The 24,950-nt window shown below is 38.4% G+C and overlaps 2 protein-coding genes and 1 long non-coding RNA gene across 4 annotated transcripts; 2 read left to right on the top strand and 1 right to left on the bottom strand.

The window, feature by feature from the left end:
• Window positions 1–5,458: 5,458 nt before the first annotated feature.
• On the top strand, window positions 5,459–17,127 carry LOC131308037 (probable serine/threonine-protein kinase PBL15). Of its 2 annotated transcripts, none has more exons than XM_058334845.1 (6): window positions 5,459–5,694; window positions 14,027–14,274; window positions 14,355–14,496; window positions 14,992–15,119; window positions 15,270–15,393; window positions 16,584–17,127. In XM_058334845.1, exons 1-6 carry the CDS (start codon window positions 5,616–5,618, stop codon window positions 16,925–16,927), a joined length of 1,065 nt encoding a protein of 354 aa, XP_058190828.1. In that variant the 5' UTR covers window positions 5,459–5,615; the 3' UTR covers window positions 16,928–17,127. The 2 variants fall into 2 exon arrangements, with proteins under 2 accessions (XP_058190828.1, XP_058190827.1); XM_058334844.1 differs by lacking the exon at window positions 5,459–5,694 and adding an exon at window positions 12,688–12,954.
• A 661-nt stretch (window positions 17,128–17,788) lies between these two features.
• LOC131308044 (uncharacterized) lies at window positions 17,789–19,219 on the top strand. Its single transcript, XR_009194278.1, has 2 exons — window positions 17,789–18,022; window positions 18,958–19,219. It is a non-coding gene; the product is annotated as an uncharacterized LOC131308044 (long non-coding RNA).
• A 2,725-nt stretch (window positions 19,220–21,944) lies between these two features.
• LOC131308036 (proline-rich protein 4-like) lies at window positions 21,945–24,520 on the bottom strand. The gene is made up of 2 exons (XM_058334843.1): window positions 24,215–24,520; window positions 21,945–23,446 (listed from the first exon to the last, which is right to left on the bottom strand). The coding sequence occupies exons 1-2, from the start codon at window positions 24,384–24,386 to the stop codon at window positions 22,278–22,280; spliced, it is 1,341 nt and encodes a 446-aa protein (XP_058190826.1). The 5' UTR covers window positions 24,387–24,520; the 3' UTR covers window positions 21,945–22,277.
• Between the last annotated feature and the right edge of the window lie 430 nt (window positions 24,521–24,950).

Here is a 24,950-nt window from a genome sequence, read left to right as displayed (position 1 = left end):
AATTTTGTTTGTTTTTGCGATACAGGTTTTTTCTTATAGTGTATGTACATATAAATTACATATAGCTGCACAATCAAAACTTTCTTTGTAATCTTAGACATCTATGTGAGTATAAATGTAAGATTTTTGTTGGTTCGCTGAGGCTTGTGAATAAGCTCGAGCTAGAGTCAAGTCTAGGTTAGCTCGGTTCGAGTTCAGCTTGTTAAGGTTTCCTCGAGCTCGTGGAAATCTTAAAAAACATGCTTGAGCACAGCAAAGCTCAACTCGGCTCCTTTGCAGTTCTCTACACATGCAAGATTAATTGAAATGCACACACTACACTTTCTAATCGATAAAGAAAATAGTTGAATTGCAAAATAAATGAGTAACATTTGAAAAAGTACAATAAACCAGATCGTGATATTCATAGAACCCAAAAAACTAGTAAGTGATCACACGTCACTTAACCCGAATTACAGCAAAATCCATTTAAAACCCTAAAAAATGAGAAGTGATTTGCCAACTCAAGCTCGTCAGTGTTGGGCAGCTAATTATTTTTCCTGGTCTACTCTGAATCCCTTTTTTGTTTTTTCCATACGCATTAGAGAACCTGTATGCCTCGTAAGATTCATAATCCATATCAACGTCAGGCAAAAATTGGTACTGATTTTGTTCGAGACAAGGCTGTGTCATCAAAAATTTAGTAGGATTACTTGGGTTAGGTGTCACTTAATTTCCTGCAAAAAGATACTCTACTATATTAAAAGAGGGAAGAGAATGAGGCATACCTTCGGATTTGGAATAAGGCTTAGAAATCTATCACGAGACAAACGAATGAGCAACGACTATCAAAGAATTCCGGACAAGTCTATGTTTCGTCATTTCATATTCTACAGGTTAGGTTTAAGTTCTACTGTAGTACATTAGTATTTTGGGCCACATTAGAATTAGCAAGAGTTTTGGGTGCCTTCGGTGATTTGCTTTTCTTTTAATTCTAGGATAGTATAATTATTGAGCCGCATAAAAGTTTGTAGCGTCTGTTAGTAGTGTTTTTTCTTTTGTCACTAGAAAATTTTCAAAAAAAATTACTGAAGTTTTTCATTTTTCAATTTAAAATCGCTCTCGGCGGCCGATTAATCGATGTTAGGCGATACACTGCTGCCGCGCCCCGGGGGCCTAGGCATTTGTCTAGGTGCCGCACTAATTAATTCGTTGTTGGGCGATTAATCAGTGATCAATCGCTAGGCGGCTTGGTAGGGCGGGATTACGCGGCTAGGCAGACGATTATGCGGGTTGGCGATGTGATTTTAAAAAATCAAGGGCTTTAGTGTTGTGGTAATATAACATTCAGGGCTTTGGTGTCGTTTTACTATGATATACGGAGTATATAAATTTCCACTATACCCAGTTCTCTTAAACATCGAAAATTTCAAAAGTCCTAAATGTCAAAACGACAGTCACACTTACACAGATCGACAATTTCCAATCTAATCATTTGGTTTGAACTTTTTGAACGTTGAACCTTGCATTATTACTTAGTTTTCATGTTATTTAATGTTTTGTTCCAATTTATGTTGCTATATTTGCCCTCAAAGCTTGAAGAATATCCGGCTAATGTCTGGGTGCTGATTAATTGGCCTAGGCGCTAGGCAGTGTCCGGCTGCCCGATTAGCGTCTCGCAACTTTTGGGAGCTAAGTTCAAAAAGTAAATTGTGCAAGGAATAGTTCTAAATTTAGGACAGTATACAATGAGCTCCCTAATGGTAACATTTCCTCTCTTTTTTATTGAAAAAGAAAATGCATAATACTTTGGAAATAATAGTTCTGGGGTCTATAACCCCTACGACATCATTATCATGGAATCGAAAATTTAAAACATTAGGACAGGAAACAAACAACATAAATCCTAGATTGGCTTCAAGACCGGCCTTTGCGAGAATGTCCGCGCAACTATTAACTTCCCGGATCACATGTCGGATTGTACTTGATTGGAATCTCCCTAGCAGCAACCGGCAATCAGAGATGAGATGGAACAAAGGGTGAACAGTGTTATCCACCCCTGAAACAATTGAACAACATGCATGACATCAAGCTCCACATCTAAGTACTAGATATTGTCATCCCCAGCCATGTTTAGACCATCCCTCAACGCCCAAAGTTCGCCGGCGAGGGCAGAAGATGAACCAATGTGTCTGTTGAAACTCAATATGCATTGTCCCTCACTGCCCCGTATAAGACCACCCCCTGCTCCTATTACGTTAACTCCCACAGCACCGTCTAAGTTGAGCTTGAACCAGCCAGGATGTGGTTTGCACCAACCCACTGAGATTGTTCTCGTGACCTTGACAGAATTATGGTTGTGGGCTAAAAAGAACCACTCCCTTGCTCTTGCCAGAATATCATTACAGCTGGATAATTTCGATTGTTGGTGGTTTGAGGAAGAGGGGAGTGAATGCAGAAAGGGGCAGCGATTCCTATTACTTCCAAATGCTCCAACAAGCAATGGGAAAGATGATGGACCACGGAAGACCCGACAAATGAATGAGAGAGGATGATCAGTAAAGCTTGAGCCAAAAAAAAGCGATGGAACACTTGAAAAAGTGGAGGCATTAGGACAACTTAAAGAATCCCAAATGTTTGAAGCACGTAGAGTATGGAGACTATTTTCAGTAGCATTTGGGCAATTGGGCCAGAACTCCGAAACTGTAATATTCTCTAACAGATTACTCTTGGGGGCCAGCCTATCCTGGACATATAACCAAAGGAAGAAGGAAATCCTAGGGTTACAAGGCGTTTTCCAAATCCATCCATTTCCAATCTGTGAGAGTCCCCAGCCCAGCCCAGCCTCATTTTTTATATTTTAGATTAAAAGCAGACTGACTAGAAAATAACCCATCATTAGAGTTCCAAATTTTAACATCCCGGTTGTCATTGAACAATTGAACTGTTTGACCTAATAGAGCAACCTCAATATCATCTGGTAACACAGAAGATATGTCGTTAAGATTCCACTCGCCATTGCTCCAATAATCTCTCACAGTGCGGTTACTCTCAGAAATACTGAGAGGTCCTTGTACGCTATTGCGGATGGGACCCAATCCCAACCAATTGTCATACCAAAATTCCTGCCACTTCGAATGGATATACGCATCCAATCCAGTTTACCACGGGAGGATGAAACAGTAGGTAGGCCCGAAAGCCGAACTCAACAACTTGTCAGGAGTAGGTTTTGGCTTGCTCCTTTCTAAGAATCTCCATGAAAAACCACTAGATCGAGCACCTGTGATTTCGTATTTGGTCAATATTTTGGCTAATTGATAAATTCCTCACTGCTGCTGTGTCGTCAGACTTGTCCAAGCCCTTACTAATAAGCTTATATCCTTTGTCAATGCTCCTACCCAGAGGGGATCTACGACACTTGGTTGGGCCAACCTCACCATATTTACTTTTAATAACTCTTGCCCAAAGAGACTCACCTTCCAGCACAAGCCGCCAATTAAATTTAGCTAACGCAACTGTGTTAGCATCCTCGGTACGCCTGATACCAAGACCCTCCTAAACATTTATCCTCAGTCACCTTATCCCAACCCACGAAATGGAGTTTTTTCTTGGACGCGGTAGAGCCCCACAAAAAAATGCGATTAATTCTATCCAAACTATTAGTGATGGATTTTGGGAGGGCATTGGTCTGGAAGAGAGATGACGTAATTGTCGAGTTAACAATTTAATGGATGTGCATCTACAGGCCACGTTAAGGCAATTTCTCTTCCAATCATCCAATTTCCTATTGACTTTGTCAATCAGATTTTGGAAAGTCTCTTTCTTAGGTCTAGTGTGATGAATGGGCCGCGGGCAACCCCCACTATTTTGTCAATTTCTGAAAATATTTTCAAGTGCCAACCAAATACCAAAACATAAAAGTTTGAAATTTGGTTTTAGAAAAAATATTTTACATTATAAAACATTTTTTTTACATTGAAACAAACGGATTCTTAATGTAAAACATCTTATGTGTAGCTTATTTCCATTGAATCAAGGTAAATTGACGTACTGGTGTAACTTTGGTAAAGCAGTCACGATGCAATTCTGGATTGATTGTAGAGAAGTCTGACGCAACACATAATGTGAGTGCAAGTTCAAGTGTTCTTGGAGAGTTGGTGGTGTTGGCCGCTCCACTTGGCTTTGGTGTGTGTTCTGTTGAAGTTTAATATAAAATAAAACTACCCAAACACAGAAAATAAAAAGAGATATTTTTATATAAAATGTCAACTCAAACGGAGGTTAGGGATAGTTCATCATGACTACTTTCAAATTGTTGAAGTGTTGACAAAAAAGGAACATGCTTGTTACACCTTTGGACAATACTAGGTTGTTTTTATTTTTTATTTTATTATTATTATTATTTTTATTTTTATTTTTTTTTGGGGGGGGAATTTTGATGAGGACCCATTCCGCTAAAATTCTTATTTTTTAAGTATTTATTTTCTATTTTACGAGATAAGTCATTCTCTTACAATACATCACATTTAATTTAAAGAAACATAAATACTTATTTTCTTTAGCGGAACGAAGCTTGATGTTTCACTAATAAGTAATTTATGAGAATGTCGGGTGCGGGAAAATAAGAAGTTGAGTGCAATGAAAATTGAAAACCAATAGTAGTATGAAAGATACAAAAGTAATTGTCTATAACCAACCAATTAAAATTATTAATGAGATGGCTTCCGGGGCAATTTCGTCAATGGAGGGAAAAACACAGGGACTGTTTTGGGAGAAACAAAGGGGTTAGAACTAGGGCTGCAAACGAACCGAGCCGCTCGCGAGCGGCTCGCAGCTCGGCTCGTTAGTGGCTTGTTCAAACTCGGCTCGAAAGTTAAACGAACGAGCTCGAGCCGATTTTTTCAGTTCGTTTTGTAAACGAGCCGAGCTCGGGCTAGGATAAGCTCGGCTCGAGTCGGCTCGCGAGCCGGGGTATATATACTTAAGTATAGGATTTTTATTGATATTTCATAATTTATTTTTTCCGTTTTCACTTTCTAGTCAACCAAGGGAAGCGAGAGCACATGCACACTTGTATACCCCAGCTCCATAGAAAAATGAAAGATATATACCTTCACAATCAAAATATTTTTGGTTGTATTAGGCCTATACGAGGATGGATATATATATATATTTCGTTGGTTCATTAAGGCTCGTGAACAAGCTCGAGCTCGAGTCAAGCTAAGGCTTGCTCGCTTGAGCTCGACTCGTTAAGTTTTCACTGAGCTCGAGCTCGTGTTCGTTAAAAACTTAATAAACAAGCTTGAACACCGTAAAGCTCGGCTCGGCTCGGCTCGTTTGTAGTCCTAGTTAGAACCCAAAGAAGAGAAGAGTTTCTATTATTGGGCTATAGTTTCATCCTCTCCTTTTCATTTGGGCCTTAAGCTTCTTCTTTTTTCCAATAAATCCCCAAACTTTTCGGGAAAATAACGGTCCAAGAAAGTTGTCAATGGGTATAGCTTGGGCTGGGCCGAACCAATCCTTGTCCTCCTCGGAATGGAACCAAGTCTTCTTCCCTCTATCTATGAAAAGGCCAGCGATGGAGCTCGCGTGAATAGGCAGGCAAATTTCTGGAACTTCCATTGACAGACAGAGGTATGGGTTCGCCGTCACCTGAATCTACTCTTCGGAAGAAGGCTAGATTTCTCCAGCTAGACGCTTCAATCTTTTCCGCAGGTATAATCATCTATCTGAGGGGCTGTGTCTGTTTCATCCGCTATAGATTTGATTGGACTCTCTGATCATGTATATTTCTGTTTTTGGTTCGATTGTGAATGGTTCTAGTTTCGAAATAAACTCCAATTCCTTTTTGTAAATCCAAGACGTTGTATAGTTTCTTTGGCAGCGAACATTATTAGGTTTTGAGAGAAGTCTTACGGAGAAGAGTTTGGGTTCTTAGCTAATTGGTGGGTAATCTTAGGGTTTGATTATCAGATATATGATTTCGTATCGAGTGACTTGGATTTGGATGGCCTGCTCTGAAACTGCTCTCGTTACACTATCTATTAGAGCTATTTAGTGCTCAACTATCTATTTTACGAGAGCTTGAATTTAGACGGTGGGTGATAGAGTGAAAGAGGAGAGAGGTTATATCTAATTAGAGAAAGGGACAAGTTAGAAGGTCCTGAATTACAGTTAAACAGGAAATTTTTTTTCCTGTCGTATTGGCCTATATGAGTTAGAATATGAATATGAAACTCAACAGTGCTGTTGTAACAATTTATAAGCTGAAGTTTTATGTATGACTAATTGACTATCCTCATTCAGTTTTCTTTGTAGTTTTTGCTTATATTCCGTCTAAAACATTGTGTTTGTATGTTGTTTATGGACATAATTTTGTTGTTTTGTTAATAATGTCCTATGTCTCTGTTGCACATGGCTATTGTTCTTGTAAATAATTGCTTATTGCATGAGATTTTCAAACTGGAGTTTCTTTAGCATGTTCAATCGTATAAAGCTTCTTTTGACGTTTGTCATGTTAATGTTCATGTTGAATGTGCCATTTTCATTAAAGTGAACACTTCAGGGAAATAGAATTACACAATTGTACGAGGAATTTACTTATTATCTAGCTTTTTACTGACATTATTTGAACAATCGTCCTGATTTTAAGATGGAATGCTGCAGGGAAAGATATGCTATCTCCAAAGTCACGCAAATATCAGGAGGCAGAGTTAGAAAAACTCACAAACAATTATGATGAGAAGTACTTTATTGGACAGACTCAGTTTGGAAAACTATACCGTGCAAAGATAGACTCGTATGTGACTGGTGCAGAATCCCGATATGTGACAGTGAAGATATGGGATGAGGAACGAGAGCGCTTATACAGACATGCTTGTTGCAATGTCATGTATGATGTATGTTGTTGACCTCATAGTTTATATCGTGTTGCTTAGTTTTCTACTTAATGTTGGTAATGATGCAACTTATCTTGTAGGAAGAAGTAAGGTTTCTGAGAGATCCTACTATAAATCATCATCCAAACTTGGTGAAATTCATTGGCTATTGCCCTGGAGAAGTAAAAGGTGTTGTTTATGATATGGATCCTATAGATACACTGCATAACCTGACGAGACAAGGTACTTTTAACTGTTATTTTATGTTTTAATTTGTTTGTTTGTATGTAAGATTTGGACATCAAACATTGATATCTTACGGGCCCACTCCCTCAGACATAGATGATACTTGAAAGTTAGCTCGAGTACCAGTTATAGGTGTAATACAAATAGGTTCTTTTAATGCCTTTCCTGACATTTAGTAGGAAGAGGAAATTGTCTTATGCCAATTTTCGTGAGTGTCCTAATTGCCAGAATTTTCGAGTCTTAAAAAGTTTAAACTCTAAAGTGTGACACATGACCTGTGGAACTGAGAGTTTTGTGGTACTTAGTTGACATTTAAATTCCTTTACGTGATTCTCCCTCCCTTGCATGAGATTATTGGTGCGAGCCCAAGGGGAGAAAAAAAAAGAAAAAAAGAAAAAAGAAGCACCATTTAACATGGGAAATACATTTTTTATCGTTTTTCTCCATTACTTCGTTCCTGATGCATTTCTAACTCCTGGGTACATTAAATGCTTGTCTGCAGAATCGTTTACCTAGCTTCAGAGGATTAAGACAGTTCTTTGTTTTGCACGTCTTCTTGAGTTTCTGCATGGTCAAGCAAAGCCGTACCTGCTCCTGAATATTAATGCAGCTCATATAGTTCTCGATCAGGTTTGTCAGATCCTCCTCTTTTTGTTTAACACTGAAACTTCTGTTGTTCTTCTATTTTGCCTCCCCTTTTCTTTTCTTTGCTTTCAGTCTATTCATTTATCTGTTAATTTTTCTTTGTTTTGATTGTAGGATTGGAATCCAAAATTGTTGGACTTTTCGATTATGAGTGGAGGGGTTCTTGGTGAACGGGGCCCGGACAAAAAACATATATTTATGTCTGTTGGCTATGTTGATCCATTTTTGATCTCTCCAGGTATTGAACCTTTCATATTTTTTTTTTGTGCACCATCATTTCAAAGACAGTAATCACTTTTTGCACAGTTTTACCAATGACATAGGGTGTTCTAGGCTTAAGAGATGAGGTATCTTAACCAAGGAGGATTTGTAGGATTTTTATGGAACTAGAGGAATCAATGAGTGATAATATTTATTTACATGATTCATTAAGTTATATGTCAATCAGAATCTGGTAAAGCAAAATTCCTTGGTAAAAATTAGTAGCCAATGATAGCAAACAAAAACTTGTAAGTGTAAAGGATTTATCTGTAAAACGAACAGTAATTATGTGATAGCAAACAGGAAAACTTATAAGTGTTTGCATGCTGGAATATCAGTTTGTCCCCTGGGAGATGGCGAAAGATATAAGAAGAGGAATGAGAAAGTAAAACTGGTAAACCTTGTCTGATAGTTGTGAAATGTGGATATTCCTCATCCTGACGTGAAGCCAAGCTGTTCAGGGTTGACCAAACCTTCTGATATAGAAAATTACTTTTTGATAAGTTGTTGATATAGTAATTTCTGTGGTGATTGTGTCAGAAATTGGATAGGGAAAGAATAAAGATGGACCTACACTGGCTGTCCTTTTGATATGAAAATTATTGTGGCGATTGTATCATGAAATTGGATAGGAAAAACTGAAGATTGACCTGGCTATCAAACTCATATGTTTAAATTAGTCGAATTTAAAATTCCAATATCTGGAATATGCATTATTAATTGTTTTCCAGCATAAGAATAGGTTTCATATAATTCTGATCTGAAATCGAAGTCTTGAAGTTTCACATCCTAAACCACTTTTAGAGAAGAATCCTGTTAAGTAAGTCATAGAATTTTTCAGAACACGAAATCAGTGGTCAGTAGAGCCTTGTTCAACATTATTGCTGGATCATAAAATTTTGTGAAATGATTTTGTTTTTTTTTCCTGTCCCTTTTCAAGATTCCTTGGTTTTCTGCAACCTTTGTTTTACTTGCTGATATAATTTCGTAGTTTTAGACTTCTAGTTTCCAAGTCTTGGATTGGGTTCATGTCATCCAATATTGTGGTTTTATTGGTCACCATCTTTCTTAAATATCCTTAAAAAGCTATACTGTTTATCTCCTTTTCATTTTTCTTCTTCTTAAAGTTCTATCGGGTATGGTTTTGTAATTGTTGACAAAATTATTCAGGGTATGGTGAATGGTGGGAGGCATGGTCAGATGTCTTTTCATTTGGCGTTGTTCTTCTGGGAACAATAGCCAAAAGGGTTCTTGAGGAGAAAGAAATTTTTCTGAGTGATACTCCTCTGACAGATGAATGGGCTAAGATTGAGTACAAGGACGGCTGTTCTCTTGTCCACAAGAGCTTAGCAGAAGGTCCATACTTTGAGGAGAGCGATGGTACCAAAATAACAGCGCTGGGGATGCAATGCATAGATGACAATCCAGAGAGGCGGCCCACCATGAAGGAAGCTGTTGAGCGCCTCGAGAGCTTACTGGTAGTTCAGCGTCATGCTGATGCTTTAGGCATCTGAAACTCTTAACCCTGGCCGTTCTCTTCACGTGTCTTGGCTTTTAGACTGTTATCAGTATATGAAGATTTTTAAGGGTACAATAGCTGTATATTTCGTAGTATGAAACCATGTCATATATCATGCGTCAGCAGTTTAGGTAACTTGTTTAACTTGAATGTTGATTACCCTTTTCTCACGACATATATCATAAAACTTGAGAATGTTGATAACCTCTCTTTCTGCTCCTGTCGGAGCACGTATATGTGCATGCATGCGAATTACTGTGGATTTGTGGGCAAGAAGATTATGGGGTCTCTGTTGTTTGTTTTTGGTTCACAGTAGCCAGTTGGGAGACCAAGAATTTTTATGGTTGTGGGGAACTCCTCACTATGACAGGATCATAGGCGTTTCGACCTCTTTGACTTCAGCATCCGTTACCAATCGTTACCATCAATCCAATTTCCATGGAGTAAAGGAAGGGGGATGTGCTGTGTACAATATTCTTAAGATGGTCTTTCAAAGTTCATTAGTTTCTGGAGGATTTATTTGTCCTAAGCTTATGCAATTGGCAGGCAAGTGGTGGGCAGGCAAGTCCGTATGGAGGGCTTTGCTTTTTCCGCTTTGCCAGTCTTGATGACATAAGGTTGTCCTTTTGAAGCTTCACCTGTACATCCGAAAGGATTTTGATATCACGAGGAAATCCCCGGTGAGAAAAACCTGTGTCTGTGTGCGCCCAACTACGCATAGATTGAGCGGAGTCAAGATGCATGAGAATCTAGCTTCGTGGTCCCACCATGAATCACACTCTAATAATCAGAAACGTTTATTTCTTATGAATCTATGTTACGTACCCGTAATAAAAATCAAACTAGTCTAGAAATCATGACTACTGTGTAATTCCACCAAACTTGTTTAAGAAAAATAGAATATGACGAAATCTCATTGTTACAGGTTGACTTTATACTGTGGAGTTCAATTTTGGCACAAATTGGAGACAAGCCAGCCCATATTACGATGGTTTTTTTTGTTTGCCCATATATTTTTTTTATTGGCAAAAGATGAAATTTTATTACAAATGGAGAAAGGAAAAGGGGATCCAACAAAAAGTTGGATGATACACCTCAAGGGCAAACCCAAAATATCCAAAGGTCTACAAGGGTCCAACAACAAATAAACAAGGGAAAATGACGGCTCAGGGGGTGTTTTGATAATTAATACCCGCAAATGACAAACTAAGAACATTTGTTAATTCTAAAAATGTCCTTGACGGGTATTAATTATCAAAATACGTCCTTGGCTGTCATTTTCCCTAAACCAAATTTTCACATGTTCCTCAAATACATTTCTACTTTCGGATGTGTTTTAATTAAATTTTTCAGTATGAGAAACTACATCATTTTTCCTGAAAATACAAGGTTATTCGAAAAATTATTTCAAATTCAATATACAATTTGGATTATTTGTGTCGGACCTTGGATGGATCTACAAGCCATCAGTGCACGTAGACTGGTTGAATATTGATAACTAAAGATTCAGTATCACAAATTATTGTATAATTCCCCTAATCAAGGAGTAACTAAAGATTCGTCTCCTTCCTACTGTGGCGCGTAAATAAGGCGCTAGGGTCGGGCTGTAGATTGTAGAACAAATAAATACTGCACGATTTGTACACTACCTGTATATTCCTTTTTGGTAAGCAGAATTCATATGCAAGGTGTGGTTGTGTTTCCTTTTATGGAATTTCAGTTTCCAATATCGTATTCATTGTCGTAGGCCAGTTTCCGCTGCCGGTCTCTACATCTGGGAGTGGTTGGCTCAGCTTAACAGTGAGGCTGGTTTTTCGGTGGTTTGTGCGGCGGTGGAATCTATAGCATTTAGGGTTTTGGGTGTTGGATTGGGTGGGCTAGTACTTGATTGGACCGGGTTTGGGTGTTCTCGGCTTTTAGTTTGTCCTTGGTGGGTATTAATTATCAAAACACATCCTAAGCCGTCATTTTCCCTTTGGTTTACTATATACTATCTTTTTGTCACTCGATAGATGTTTAGCCTACTTCTAAGAGGATGAAGAAGGAGGATGAAGAAGGGATACCTCTAAGGGGCATAGGGGTGGGGCAAAGCCCAAAGGACATAAACCACCACACCAAGCACTCGCTCTCTTGGCGAGAATCGAATCCTCACATTTTATGTGAAAGAAGTGAGGAAGTGTCATTGAACTACAAGTCCGTTGGTGTTTTCTATCTAGTTTGAAGATTGAAATTTCTAGAGAAAAATGTGCAAATAATTTTTTGGTCCTAATGGTCGCCATCAGTGGCCCATCACTGCATGCATAGTGCTTGTTGCGTTGAACAAAAGGTCGAGCAATTTTCATAAATCGAACACTAAAAGGGAAAAATTTTCGAAAAGGCATTTCCCATTTACTTTTTTTTGTTTATGAAAAAAATAGAGTTATCAGGATTTAGAGGATCCATTAGCAAAGAATTTGGAGAAGTTCAAATCATCTATATATGAACTAACCAAAGTGCAGTAACTCAGATTGAGATTTTCAAAGTGTGCATAAATTAAACAACTTAACAAAGTAAATACTTTTTCTGCAATTAATTAAGCACATCCATTTGGACATTTATAGGCTTCTCCAAACGACCAATACAACATTCACATGCATCCATCATCTTCTTGAAACACATAAATTAACAGCATTGATAAAATTCAAAAAAAAAAAATAAAGGAAGAAAAACAACATCGAACTACTCACACTTTCTTCCCACAATAACATACTCCCATTTGTCTTCTTAATTTCTCCCTCCCTCCTCCTCTTCTCTCTTTCTCCCTTGCACTTTTTATTATGATGACAATAAAATATCAAGCAAATTGAATAATTAAAACCAGAAAATATTACGATGGTTGCCTAAGCATGAGGAGAGAAAGGAGGCAAAGGAGGCCATGACCCAAGCTTGGGATGGTGGAAATACTTTGAGGGTATTTTAGAGAAGGGAGGTACTTTATGAGAATGTCGGGTGTGGGAAAATAAGAAGTTGAGTGCAATGAAAATTGAAAACCAATAGCAGTATGAAAGATACAAAAGTAAGTAATTGTCTTCTAGAACAAAGATTATTAATGAGATGGCTTCCGGGGCAATTTCGTCAGTGGAGGAAAAAACACAGGGACTGTTCTGGGGAAAACAAAGTGGTTATTAGAACCCAAAGAAGACGAGAGTTTCTGTTGTCAATGGGTATAGCAGGGGCTGGGCCGAACCAATCCTTGTCCTCCTCGGAATGGAACCAAGTCTTCTTCCCTCTATCTATAAAAAGGTCAGCGATGGAGCTCGCGTGAATAGGCAGGCACATTTTTGGAACTTCCATTGACAGACAGAGGTATGGGTTCGTCGTCACCTGAATCTCCTCTTCCGAAGAAGGCTAGATTTCTCCAGCTAGACGCTTCAATCTTTTCCGCAGGTATAATCATCTATCTGAGGGGCCGTGTCTGTTTCATCCGCTATAGGTTTGATTCGACTCTCTGATCATGTATATTTCTGTTTTTGGTTCGATTGTGAATGGTTCTAGTTTCGAAATAAACTCCAATTCCTTTTTGTAAATCCAAGACGTTCTATAGTTTCTTTGGCAGCGAACATTATTAGGTTTTGAGCGAAGTCTTACGGAGAAGAGTTTGGGTTCTTAGCTAATTGGTGGGTAATCTTAGGGTTTGGTTATCATATATATATGATTTCGTATCAAGTGACTTGGATTTGGATGGCCTGCTCTGAAAGTGCTCTCGTTACACTATCTATTAGAGCTATTTGGTGCTCAACTATCTATTTTACGAGAGCTTGAATTTAGACGGTGGGTGATAGAGTGAAAGAGGAGAGAGGTTATATCTTATTAGAGAAAGGGACAAATTAGAAGGTCCTGAATTACAGTTTACAGGAAATTTTTTTTCCTGTCGTATTGGCCTATATGAGTTAGAATATGAATCTCAACAGTGTTGTTGTAACAATTTATAAGCTGAAGTTTTATGTATGACTATCCTCATTCAGTTTTCTTTGTAGTTTTTGCTTATATTCCGTCTAAAAAATACTCCCTCCGTCCCATTTTTATTGTCCATTTTCGTTTTTCGTGTCATTCTTTCAATGCTTATATCTTCCAATATGAATCTCCAAAAATATGCAATATGGATTTTGTTTGATAGTTCTCGATTAGATCTATAATACAAAGTTTTCAAAATTATGAAAAACATTATAGATTGAGAGATATAAGCGTTGAAAGAACGGCACGAGAAACGAAAATGGACAATAAAAATGGGACGGAGGGAGTAATTGCTTAATGCATGAGATTTTCAAACTGGAGTTTCTTTAGCATGTTCAATCCTATAAAGCTTCTTTTGACGTTTGTTATGTTAATGTTCATGTTGAATGTGCTATTTTCATTAAAGTGAACACTTCAGGGAAATAGAATTACACAATTGTACGAGGAATTTACTTATTATCTAACTTTTTACTGACATTATTTGAACAATCTTCCTGATTTTTAGATGGAATGCTGCATGGGAAAGATATGCTATCTCCAAAGCCACGCAAATATCAGGAGGCAGAGTTAGAAAAACTCACAAACAATTATGATGAGAAGTACTTTATTGGACGGACTCAGTTTGGAAAACTATACCGTGCAAAGATCGACTCGCATGTGACTGGTGCAGAATCCCGATATGTGACAGTGAAGATATGGGATCAGGAACAAGAGCGCTTCTACAGAGAAGCTTGTTGCAATGTCATGTACGATGTATGTTGTTGACCTCATAGTTTATATCCTGTTGCTTAGTTTTCTACATAATGTCGGTAATGATGCAACTTCTCTTGTAGGAAGAAGTAAGGTTTCTGAGAGATCCTACCGTAAATCATCATCCAAACTTGGTGAAATTCATTGGCTATTGCCCTGGAGAAGTAAAAGGTGTTGTTTATGATCTGGATCCTATAGATACTCTGCATAACCTGACGAGAAAAGGTACTTTTAACAGTTATTTTATGTTTTAATTTGTTTGTTTGTATGTAAGATTTGGACATCAAACATTGATATCTTATGGGCCCACTCCCTCAGACATAGATGATACTTGAAAGTTAGCTCGAGTACCAGTTATAGGTGTAATACAAATAGCTCCTTTTAATGCCTTTCCTGACATTTAGTATGAAGAGGAAATTGTCTTATGCCAATTTTCGTGAGTGTCCCAATTGCCAGAATTTTCGAGTCTTAAAAAGTTTAAACTCTAAAGTGTGAGACATGACCTGTGGAACTGAGAGTTTTGTGGGACTTAGTTGACATTTAAATTCCTTAACGTAATTCTCCCTCTCTTGCATGAGATTATTGGTGAGAGCCAGCGGGAGAAAAAAGAAGAAGAAGAAGCACCACTTAACATGGGAAATACATTTTTTATCGTTTTTCTTCATTACTTCGTTCCTGATGCATTTCTAACTCCTGGGTACATTAAATGCTTGTCTGCAGAATCGTTTACCTGGCCTCAGAGCATTAAGACAATTCTTTGTTTTGCACGTCTTCTTGAGTTTCTGCATGGTCAAGCAAAGCCGTACCTGCTTCTGAATATTAATGCAGCTCATATAGTCCTTGATCAGGTTTGTCAGATCCTCCTCTTTTTGTTTAACACTGAAACTTCTGTTGTTCTTCTATTTCTTGTTCCTCTTCTGAAGCCTTTGCCTCCCGTTTCATTTCTTTGCTTTCAGTCTATTCATTTATCGGTTAATTTTTTTTTGTTTTGATCATAGGATTGGAATCCAATTTTGTTGGACTTTTCGATTATGAGTGGAGGGGTTCTTGGTGAACGGGGCCCGGACAAAAAACATATATTTATGTCTGTTGGCTATGTTGATCCATTTTTGATCTCTCCAGGTATTGAACCTTTCATTCTTTTTTTGTGCACCATCATTTCGAAGACAGTAATCACTATTTGCACAGTTTTACCAATGACATATTGTGTTCTAGGCTTAAGAGATGAGGAATCTTAACCAAGGAGGATTTGTAGGATTTTTATGGAGCTAGAGGAATCGATGAATGATAATCTGGTTAAGCAAAATTCCTTGGTAGAAATTAGTAGCCAATGATAGCAAACAAAAACTTGTCAAGTGTAAAGGATGTATCTGTAAAACGAACAGTAATTATATGATAGCAAACACGAAAACTTACAAGTGTTTGCATGCTGGAATATCAGTTTGTCCCCTGGGTGATGGTCCAGATGGAGAAAGATATAAGAAGAGGAATGAGAAAGTAAAACTGGTAAACCTTGTCTTTTTTTTTTTGATCCTGTAAACCTTGTCTGATAGTTGTGAAATGTGGATATTCCTCATCCTGACGTGAAGTCAAGCTGTTCAGGGTTGACCGAACCTTCTGATATAGAAAATTACTTTTTGATAAGTTGTTGATATAGTAATTACTGTGGTGATTGTATCAGAAATTGGATAGGGAAAGAATAAAGATGGACCTACACTGGCTGTCCTTTTGATATGAAAATTACTGTGGCGATTGTATCATGAAATTGGATAGGAAAAACAGAAGATTGACCTGGCTGTCAAACTCATATGATTAAATTAGTCGAATTCAAAATTCCAATATCTGGAATATGCATTATTAATTGTTTTCCAGCATAAGAATCGGTTTCATATAATTCTGATCTGAAATCGAAGTCTTGAAGTTTCACATCCTAAACCACTTTTAGAGAAGAAGCCTGTTAAGTAAGTCATAGAATATTTCAGAACACGAAATCAGTGGTCAGTAGAGCCTTGTTCAACATTATTGCTGGATCATAAAATTTTGTGAAATGATTTCGTTTTTTTTTTCCTGTCCCTTTTGAAGGTTCCTTGGTTTTCTGCAACCTTTGTTTTACTTCCTGGTATAATTTCTTAGTTTTAGACTTCTAGTTTCCAAGTCTTGGATTGGGTTCATGTCATCCAATATTGTGGTTTTATTGGTCACCATCTTTCTTAAATATCCTTAAAAAGCTATACTGTTTATCTCCTTTTCATTTTTCTTCTTCTTAAAGTTCTATCTGGTATGGTTTTGTAATTGTTGACAAAATTATTCAGGATATGGTGAATGGTGGGAGGCATGGTCAGATGTCTTTTCATTTGGCGTTGTTCTTCTGGGAACAATAGCCAAAAGGGTTCTTGAGTTGAAAGAAATTGTTTTGAGTGATACTCCTCTGACAGATGAATGGGCTAAGATTGAGTACAAGGACGGCTGTTCTCTTGTCCACAGGAGCTTAGCAGAAGATCCATACTTTGAGGAGAGCGATGGTACCAAAATAACAACACTGGGGATGCAATGCATAGACGACAATCCAGAGAGGCGGCCCACCATGAAGGAAGCTGTTGAGCGCCTCAAGAGCTTACTGGTAGTTCAGCGTCATGCTGATGCTTTAGGCGTCTGAAACTCTTAAACCCTGGCCGTTCTCTTCATGTGTCTTGGCTTTTAGACTGTTATCAGTATATGAAGATTCTTAAGGGTACAGTTTCGTAGTATGAAACCATGTCATATATCATGCGTCAGCAGTTTAGGTAACTTGTTTAACTTGAATGTTGATTACCCTTTTCTCACGACACATATCATAAGACTTGAGAATGTTGATAACCTCTCTTTCTGCTCCTGTCGGAGCACGTATATGTGCATGCATGCGAATTACTGCGGATTTGAGGGCAAGAATGTGACGTCCCACTTTTTCAGTAAAATAATAATAATAATAATATTTTTGACCCAAATAATTAAATCTTTTATTTTTCTTTTTAAACTTTTTGCTAAAAAAAAATATATGTTGGGTTGCTTATTTTTGGCATCAGTTACACGTATCGCTTAAAATCCTAAGTTTGGTTAAATTGGGAATGGGTCCTCACAAGTGATTAGTTAACGTAAAGAATAATGTTGGGTTGATTGTGTAAATAGACAAGATAAGTTTTAAGTTTGAACGTGGGCAGTTTGTTAGGATGAGGAAACATTTGAGAAGTAGGGTTGTTTTATTCCAAAAAGTTGAGAACAAGAGGGAGGAAGAGAGAAGCGGCAGTTGAGAGTTCTTCAAAATAGAGCAGTAGTGGACCTAGCGGTCGAGAAGTTTTGTTCTTCGGTAAGACTTTGTTCACTTTTCTTAATAAGTATTTTATTCTATTACCCTTATGGCTCTCCTCTTCATTTATTAGAAAAATTAGAGTTTTGTTTGGAGAGAGTGAGAGATAGGTGCGTGCATGTAGTGCTGTGTGTGTGCCGTGCGTGAAGGCGAGAGTTGATGGTGGTATTTTAATGTGGTGTTGATCAGGTAATGGAGTTAATTTGATTGGTAAAGGTCCTGGTAAGTTAGTCTAGTTTTAGGTTTAGGAATTCAATTACTAGTAGTATATATATTCGTTAACTGTTGACTAGTTACAGCATAGGGGATCATTCAAGCACTTATAATTCGATGTGTTTCTTTTATTTGCGATACAGACTAGTGGATTGTTATCAACGTCGCATTTGGTTGCATCCTTTCGGATTTAAGGTGAGTGGTTAAGCATGTGATCCCTTCCTTTGGAAATCCTCTTGAGCCAATCTATTCTTGACAATTCGGTATTTGTTGTAATCCGATAAATATTAATCTTGTTCTTTGCTCTCATAATTATTGACAATTGACATACCCTTTGGCATACAAGGTTATTTGATAATATTTGTGATTGATTGCGTGCCCTTACTTTTATTGTCGTCGATTTGTTGACTTCTTCATATTATTGTGACTCTGCAACGGCACGGAGAATAATCCTGGTGCAGGTGCCTCCGGCTCGCCAATGTTCTATTTGTGTTTGGGACCATAGACTGTGTTGATATTTATTAAAGTCCAAGGAAAAGACCAGTGAGATATCGTGGTGATTTTGGCTACTAGGGAAAAGACTTGTGAAATACCCTGTGACTCTAATGCTCAACGGATAGGGAAAAGACTTGTGAAATACTCTGTGACCCTATTCCGGATTGGCTTAGGGAAAAGGTTCCAGTCGCCATCCTGTGGTGACTCTAAGTGCGGTGATGGATCCAACGGGCTAAGCCCTGAGAAAATATTTGGCAGTTGATGATTTGGTAATTGGTACTTGGTAATTGGTGATCATGGTTCCCACTTTGGTTTAGACTCCTGTTTATCGTCGTTCATTGTTCGGATATTATTGGACTCATGGTTTGGTATAATTATTGTGGTGATTTGATTATCGTTCATAGTATTCATTAATCTATATTCGTCTTGTGGAAACTATTTGTTGAGCCATTGACTTCGTTAGTTTGTTGGTATTATTCGTTGAACCTTCGACCCTCCTTAATTTGACACCATTTCTTTGGAACCCTCATTATCGTTCATTCAAAAGTATGCCACTTTGTATTATCACGCTTAGCATGCTTAACTACTCACTGGGCTTGTCAGCTGACGGATTTATTCCACATTTTTTTTTCCAGGTTAGTGCATGGGGCATTGTAGAGGACTCTGCGGCGTTGTCGGGACCTTCTGTTTGGACCTCTAGGACGTCTGCATTTTTATTTCTTTTCTATTGCCAAAAAGCTTCCGCATTTTTATTAGCTTTCGCACTTTTATTAATTGGCAGTTCGTTGTGGAATTTGGAGATTGGAAAATATCGGATATTGTGTCGTTTGCTTAAGAAAAATATTGGTTTGGTGTCGCGCATTTTATTGTAATAAAATATCCAGTTTTTTTTATTTATTTGTTTTAAGTTGTTAAAAATGTTTTTAATTAGGTTTCGTGTCCCATGATTGCTTCATGGTACACGGCCAGTCATGCTCCCGGATTTGGGGCGTGACAAAGAAGATGTAAGGGGTCTGTCTTGTTTGTTTTTTGTTCACAGTAGCCGGTTGGGAGACCAAGATATTTTATGATTGTGGGGAACTCCTCACTATGACAGGATCATAGGCGTTTCGACCTCTTTGACTTCAGCATCCGTTACCATCAATCCAATTTCCATGGAGTAAAGGAAGGGTGATGTGCTCTATACAATAATCTTAAGATGGTCTTTCAAAGTTCATTAGTCTCTGGAGGATTTATTTGTCCTAAGCCTATGCAATTGGCAGGCGGGTCGTGGGCAGGCTAGTCCGTATAGAGGGCTTTGCTTTTTCCTCTTTGCCAGCCTTGATGAAATAAGGTCGTCCTGTTGAAGCTTCACCTGTACATCCGAAAGGATTTTGATATGAAGAGGAATCCCCGGTGAGAAAAACCTGCCTGTACATCCGAAAGGATTTTGATACGACGAGGAATCCCCGGTGAGAAAAACCTGGGTCTGTGTGTGCCCAACTACACATAGATTGGGCGGAGTCAAGACGCATACGAATCTAGCTTTGTGATCCCACCATGAATCACACTCTAATAATCAGAAACGTTTATTTCTTATGAATCTGTGTTACGCACCCGTAAAAAAAATCAAACTAGTCTAGAAATCATGACTACGGTGTAATTCCACCAAACTTGCTTAAGAAAAATAGAAGATGACGAAATCTCATTGTCACAGGTTGACTTTGTACTGTGGAGTTCAATTTTGGCACAAATTGGAGACAAGCCAGCCCATATTACGATGGTTTTTTTTGTTTGCCCATAATTTTTTTTTTTAATTGGCGATAGATGAAATTTTTTTACAAACGAGGAAAGAGAAAGGGGATCCAACAAAATGTTGGATGATACATCTCAAGGGCAAAATTCAAAATACTCAAAGGTCTATAAAGGTTCAGTAACAAATAAACAAGACAACACAACCCAATACCCAAATAAAACAGATAAAAGCCCAAAACACTCAAATCCGGTCCAACCGAGTACCGGCCCACCCAATCCAACACCCAAAAACCTAAATGCTATAGACTCCACCGCCGCACAAACCACCGAAAAACCAGCCTCGCTGTTAAGCCGAGCCAGCCCCTTCCAAATGTAGAGACAGGCGGCAGAAACCGGCCTACGACAATGAATACGATATTGGAAACTGAAACTCCAAAAAAGGAAACACAACCACACCATGACCATGAGTTGTTTTGAGCTTTGTTGGCAATGTTGCATATGAAATTCTACTTACCAAAAAGGAATATACAGGTAGTGTACAAATGGTGCAGTATTTATTTGTTCTACAATCTACAGCCCGACCCTAACGCCTTATTTACGCCCCACAGTAGGAAGGAGGCGAATCTTTAATTACTCCTTGATTAGGGGAATTATACAATAATTTGTGATACTGAATCTTTAGTTATCAATATTCAACCCGTATACGGGGAGTCCGGCTCCTCTTCAATTATTGGAGAGAATACTCTCTCCAATCTCAGCCCATAAAATTTTTTTACGTTCTTATGTCAATGATCGAAATAGTTCATTTTATTTTTCTCATTGAGAACATGAAGTATGCCAAAAATCAAGTTTATTGGACATCATTAGATATGATTTTGAAACACATTAGAACACATTATCTTGCAAAATATAAGATTGCAACATTAGAACAAAACCTCTTTCTAATTTTTTTCAATATAAATTTGTTTCAAAATCATATCAAATGATAATTGATCAAAATAATTTTTGGCATGCTTGATGCTTTTAGTGCATTAAAAATTATGAACAATTCCGATCATTGAAGTGTGATTTAAAAAGTTTTTCCCTAGCCGGAATTGGAGAGAGTGTTCTCTCCAATCCATTAAATGGATTGGAGAGGAGCCGGGCTCGTCTACGGGCACTGACGGCTTGTAGATCCACTCCAGGGTCCGACACGAATAATCCAAATTGTATATTGAATTTGAAATAATTTTTTTGAATAACCTTGTATTTTGAGGAAAAATGATGTTGTTTCTCATACTAAAAAATTTAATTAAAACACATCCGAAAGTGGAAATGTATTTGAGGAACATGTGAAAATTTTGTTTACTACTGTCTTTTTGTCACTTGATAGATGTCTAGTCTACTTCTAAGAGGATGAAGAAGGGATACTGCTAAGCGGCATATGGGTGGGGCAAAGCCTAAAGGGCATACACCACCACACCAAGCACTCGCTCTTCTGGCGAGAATCGAATCCTCACATTCTATGTGAAAGAGGTGAAGAAGTGTCATTGAGCTACAAGTCCGTTGGTGTTTTCTATCTAGTTTGAGGATTGAAATTTCTAGAGAAAAATGTGCAAATAATTTTTTGGTCCTAATGGTCGCCATCAGTGGCCCATCACTGCATGCATAGTGCTTGTTGCGTTGAACAAAAGGTCGAGCAATTTTCATAAATCGAACACTAAAAGGGAAAATTTTTCGAAAAGGCATTTCCCATTTACTTTTTTTTGTTTATGAAAAAAATAGAGTTACCAGGATTTAGAGGATCCATTAGCAAAGAATTTGGAGAAGTTCAAATCATCTATATATGAACTAACCAAAGTGCAGTAACTCAGATAGAGATTTTCAAAGAGTGCATAAATTAAACAACTTAACAAAGTAAATACTTTTTCTGCAATTAATTAAGCACATCCATTTGGACATTTATAGGCTTCTCCAAACGACCAATACAACATTCACATGCATCCATCATCTTCTTGAAACACATAAATTAACAGCATTGATAAAATACTTCAAAAAAAAAAAGGAAGGAAAACAACATCGAACTACTCACACTTTCTTCCCACAATAACATACTCCCATAAGTCTTCTTAATTTCTCCCTCCCTCCTCCTCTTCTCTCTTTCTCCCTTGCATTTTTTATTATGATAATAAAATATCAAGCAAATTGAATAATTAAAACCAGAAAATATTACGATGGTTGCCTAAGCATGAGGAGAGAAAGGAGGCAAGGGAGGCCATGACCCAAGCTTGGGATGGTGGAAATACTTTGGGGGTATTTTAGAGAAGGGAGGTAGCTTAGAAAGTGGTGGATGGACTGGGAATGGTGGAAGGGGCTTTTTGTATATCGGGACCGGAGGCGGAAGCGGCTTTTTGTAAATTGGGATTGGTGGCGGAAGTGGTTTTTTGTAAATCGGGATCGGTGGTGGAAGCGGTTTTTTGTAAATTGGGATCGGTGGCGGAAGCGGCTTTTTGAATGGAGGCGGCTTGAACACCGGTGGTTTTGGCTTGTAGATTGGGATTGGTGGGGGAAGCGGCTTTTTGTATGGAGGCGGCTTGAACACCGGTGGTTTTGGCTCGTAGATTGGGACTGGTGGGGGAAGCGGCTTTTTGTACGGAGGTGGCTTAAACACTGGTGGTTTTGGCTTATAAATTGGAATGGGTGGCGGAAGCAGCTTTTTGTACGGAGGCAGCTTTGGTTTGTAAATTGGAACGGGAGGCGGGAGAGGCTTTTTGTAGATCGGGACTGGTGGGGGAAGCGGCTTTTTGTAAATCGGTATTGGTGGGGGAAGGGGCTTTTTGTAAATTGGTATCGGTGGCGGTAACGGCTTTTTGAAAATTGGTATTGGTGGCGGTAATGGCTTTTTGAAATATGAAATATGTGGAGGGAACGGTTTTTTGTAAATTGGTATTGGTGGCGGTAACGGCTTTTTGTAAATTGGTATTGGTGGTGGTAACGGCTTTTTGAAAAGTGGTACATGTGGAGGTAACGGTTTTTTGTAAATTGGAGGGAAGACCTTGTGGGGGAAGGGGTGGCCGAAGTTTTTTAGAGGCGGGTACTTGAAGTAGGGCCACAGGAAGGCAGAGGTGCAAGTCGCCGGCGAGAATCTGAGCTTTCCGGCGGTGGTGAAGGTTTGCTTGTTGTTGCCGTCGGATTTGACGATGATTTTGGAGGATTCGAGGCCGTCGTGGGCAGGGCACGGGGTGGCGGATGCGCTGTGGAGCTGTGCGTAGCACTCTTCCTTCAGTTTTCCGTCTTCGAAAATTGCTTGGGGAAGGGCTGCTTTGAAGTTGCCTTCTTTGTCGAGTTGGCCGTGGGCTCTTGTTTTGAATTCTCCATTTGGGGATTTGCAGTCAATGGTCACTCCAAGGCCTGTACAAAGTGAAGAGAGTTAACGATTGGACTTATTATATTTGGTTGGAAACAATCCATCCAAAGTGTGCAAGTCATGGCTACAAATGCTCTCTCTCTCTCTCTCTCTCTCTCTCTCTCTCTCTCTCTCTCTCTCAACTAATGAAGACCCTTGTGGTGAATGATGGAGAGTAAGGAGATTTGTTTTTAAGTAATATATATCTTGGTTTTATTTATATTAACACTATCAATTACTTCACGAGTTAATTATCCTTTAGACTAAAAATTTGAACTGAGTTGGCAGCTAATAGGTACGAGCAATTCGATAGGGACATTAGCATTGAGCTACTTCGGTTATTTTCCGGCCATTTATTCAAACGATGTGCTAGCACAAGGCTTTGAAGTCAAACGACCGAGTAATATTCATGTCATTCGTGCCGTGTCTTGCCTAGCCCGGTGGCAAGCATAGTGTTAAGTTGGGTACATAACCTCTAATCAAAAGCTGTCACATTTGTCACTTTTTCAATTGAGATTGAGTTTTAAAGTAAATTGCCTCATTGTCTGATCATGAAGGGTGCATAAGAATTTTATAGGACTTCCATTTGCTAGAGAAAAATAAGAGATAATCGAAAATTTGTGTTTGCATGGCAAGTCTATGAGAAAGATCAAATAAGAACCATATTGAATATAAAAAAACATTATACTTTTAAAAGATATAAACAATTTTTTGAGGAATTCGAGAATAATAAAAATGGACAAGAAATTCGGGACAGAAGGAATAATATTTACCCGAAAAGGCATGACTGGTCTGGATATTACTCTCTGCACAATCTGCGCACTCTCCCATGCCAACCACCTCAAGAACATTCTTGTCAGCCCCATAGCAGAAGCTAGTGCCAAAAACCAACACCACCCAAAATCCCAGAATTACCCCTCTACTGAGGGAATCATGAGTCCCCATTGCTGGAACTAACTATCCTCTCTTAAGGCCTCTCAAAGGCTTAGAGTGAATTGAATTTGCATGGCAAAGGACTCGGTTTTTATAGCATAATGGATGTTAAGTGGTTTAAGACTCGTACCGACGCTCAATAATGGGCTTCACATGAGGTTTTGGACCCCATTGAAATAGACTTTTGCAGAAAAATCAAAGGGCCATTATCCTTGCATTGAATGAGATCTCAACTGCACGTACAACTGTTTTCGCTAATTTCTGCTGTGCTGTAGCCTGCATGCACTCTCTCTATCTGTAAACCAACCAACCATAAATTAATGTACTATGCTTTTGCGGAAGGTAAACGCTAATAACAGTTCACTGGCCTGTCAATAAGGCAGAAAATTAAATGACCAAAAATACAATTTTTTTATGTGTTAAAGTGCCTTGAAAAGTGTTAAAAGTGTTTCAGAAACACGACGGTTTTTTTTTTATTCTTCTTGCCTTATTGAACACTCAGCGGTCAATGACAAAACTGTTCTGACAAAACCCAGAGTCCCTAGAGGGTTAAATTTGCTGCAAACTATCCTGGCA

The sequence above is a fragment of the Rhododendron vialii genome, chromosome 11a (genome assembly GCF_030253575.1).
Source record: "Rhododendron vialii isolate Sample 1 chromosome 11a, ASM3025357v1".
NCBI lineage: Eukaryota > Viridiplantae > Streptophyta > Magnoliopsida > Ericales > Ericaceae > Rhododendron > Rhododendron vialii.
Note: the sequence above shows the minus strand (reverse complement) of the source record. Positions and strands in the feature narration are given on the sequence as shown.

Bases quoted from the DNA above. Each gene is read 5' to 3' on its own strand.
- LOC131308037 (XM_058334845.1), top strand. From the start codon at position 5,616: ATGGGTTCGCCGTCACCTGAATCTACTCTTCGGAAGAAGGCTAGATTT. The intron at 14,275-14,354 runs GTATGTTGTTGA...CTTCTCTTGTAG, and splicing joins GTTGCAATGTCATGTACGAT to GAAGAAGTAAGGTTTCTGAG. The intron at 15,120-15,269 runs GTTTGTCAGATC...TTTTGATCATAG, and splicing joins CTCATATAGTCCTTGATCAG to GATTGGAATCCAATTTTGTT.
- LOC131308036 (XM_058334843.1), bottom strand. From the start codon at position 24,386: ATGGGGACTCATGATTCCCTCAGTAGAGGGGTAATTCTGGGATTTTGG. The intron at 23,447-24,214 runs GTAAATATTATT...CACTTTGTACAG, and splicing joins GACCAGTCATGCCTTTTCGG to GCCTTGGAGTGACCATTGAC.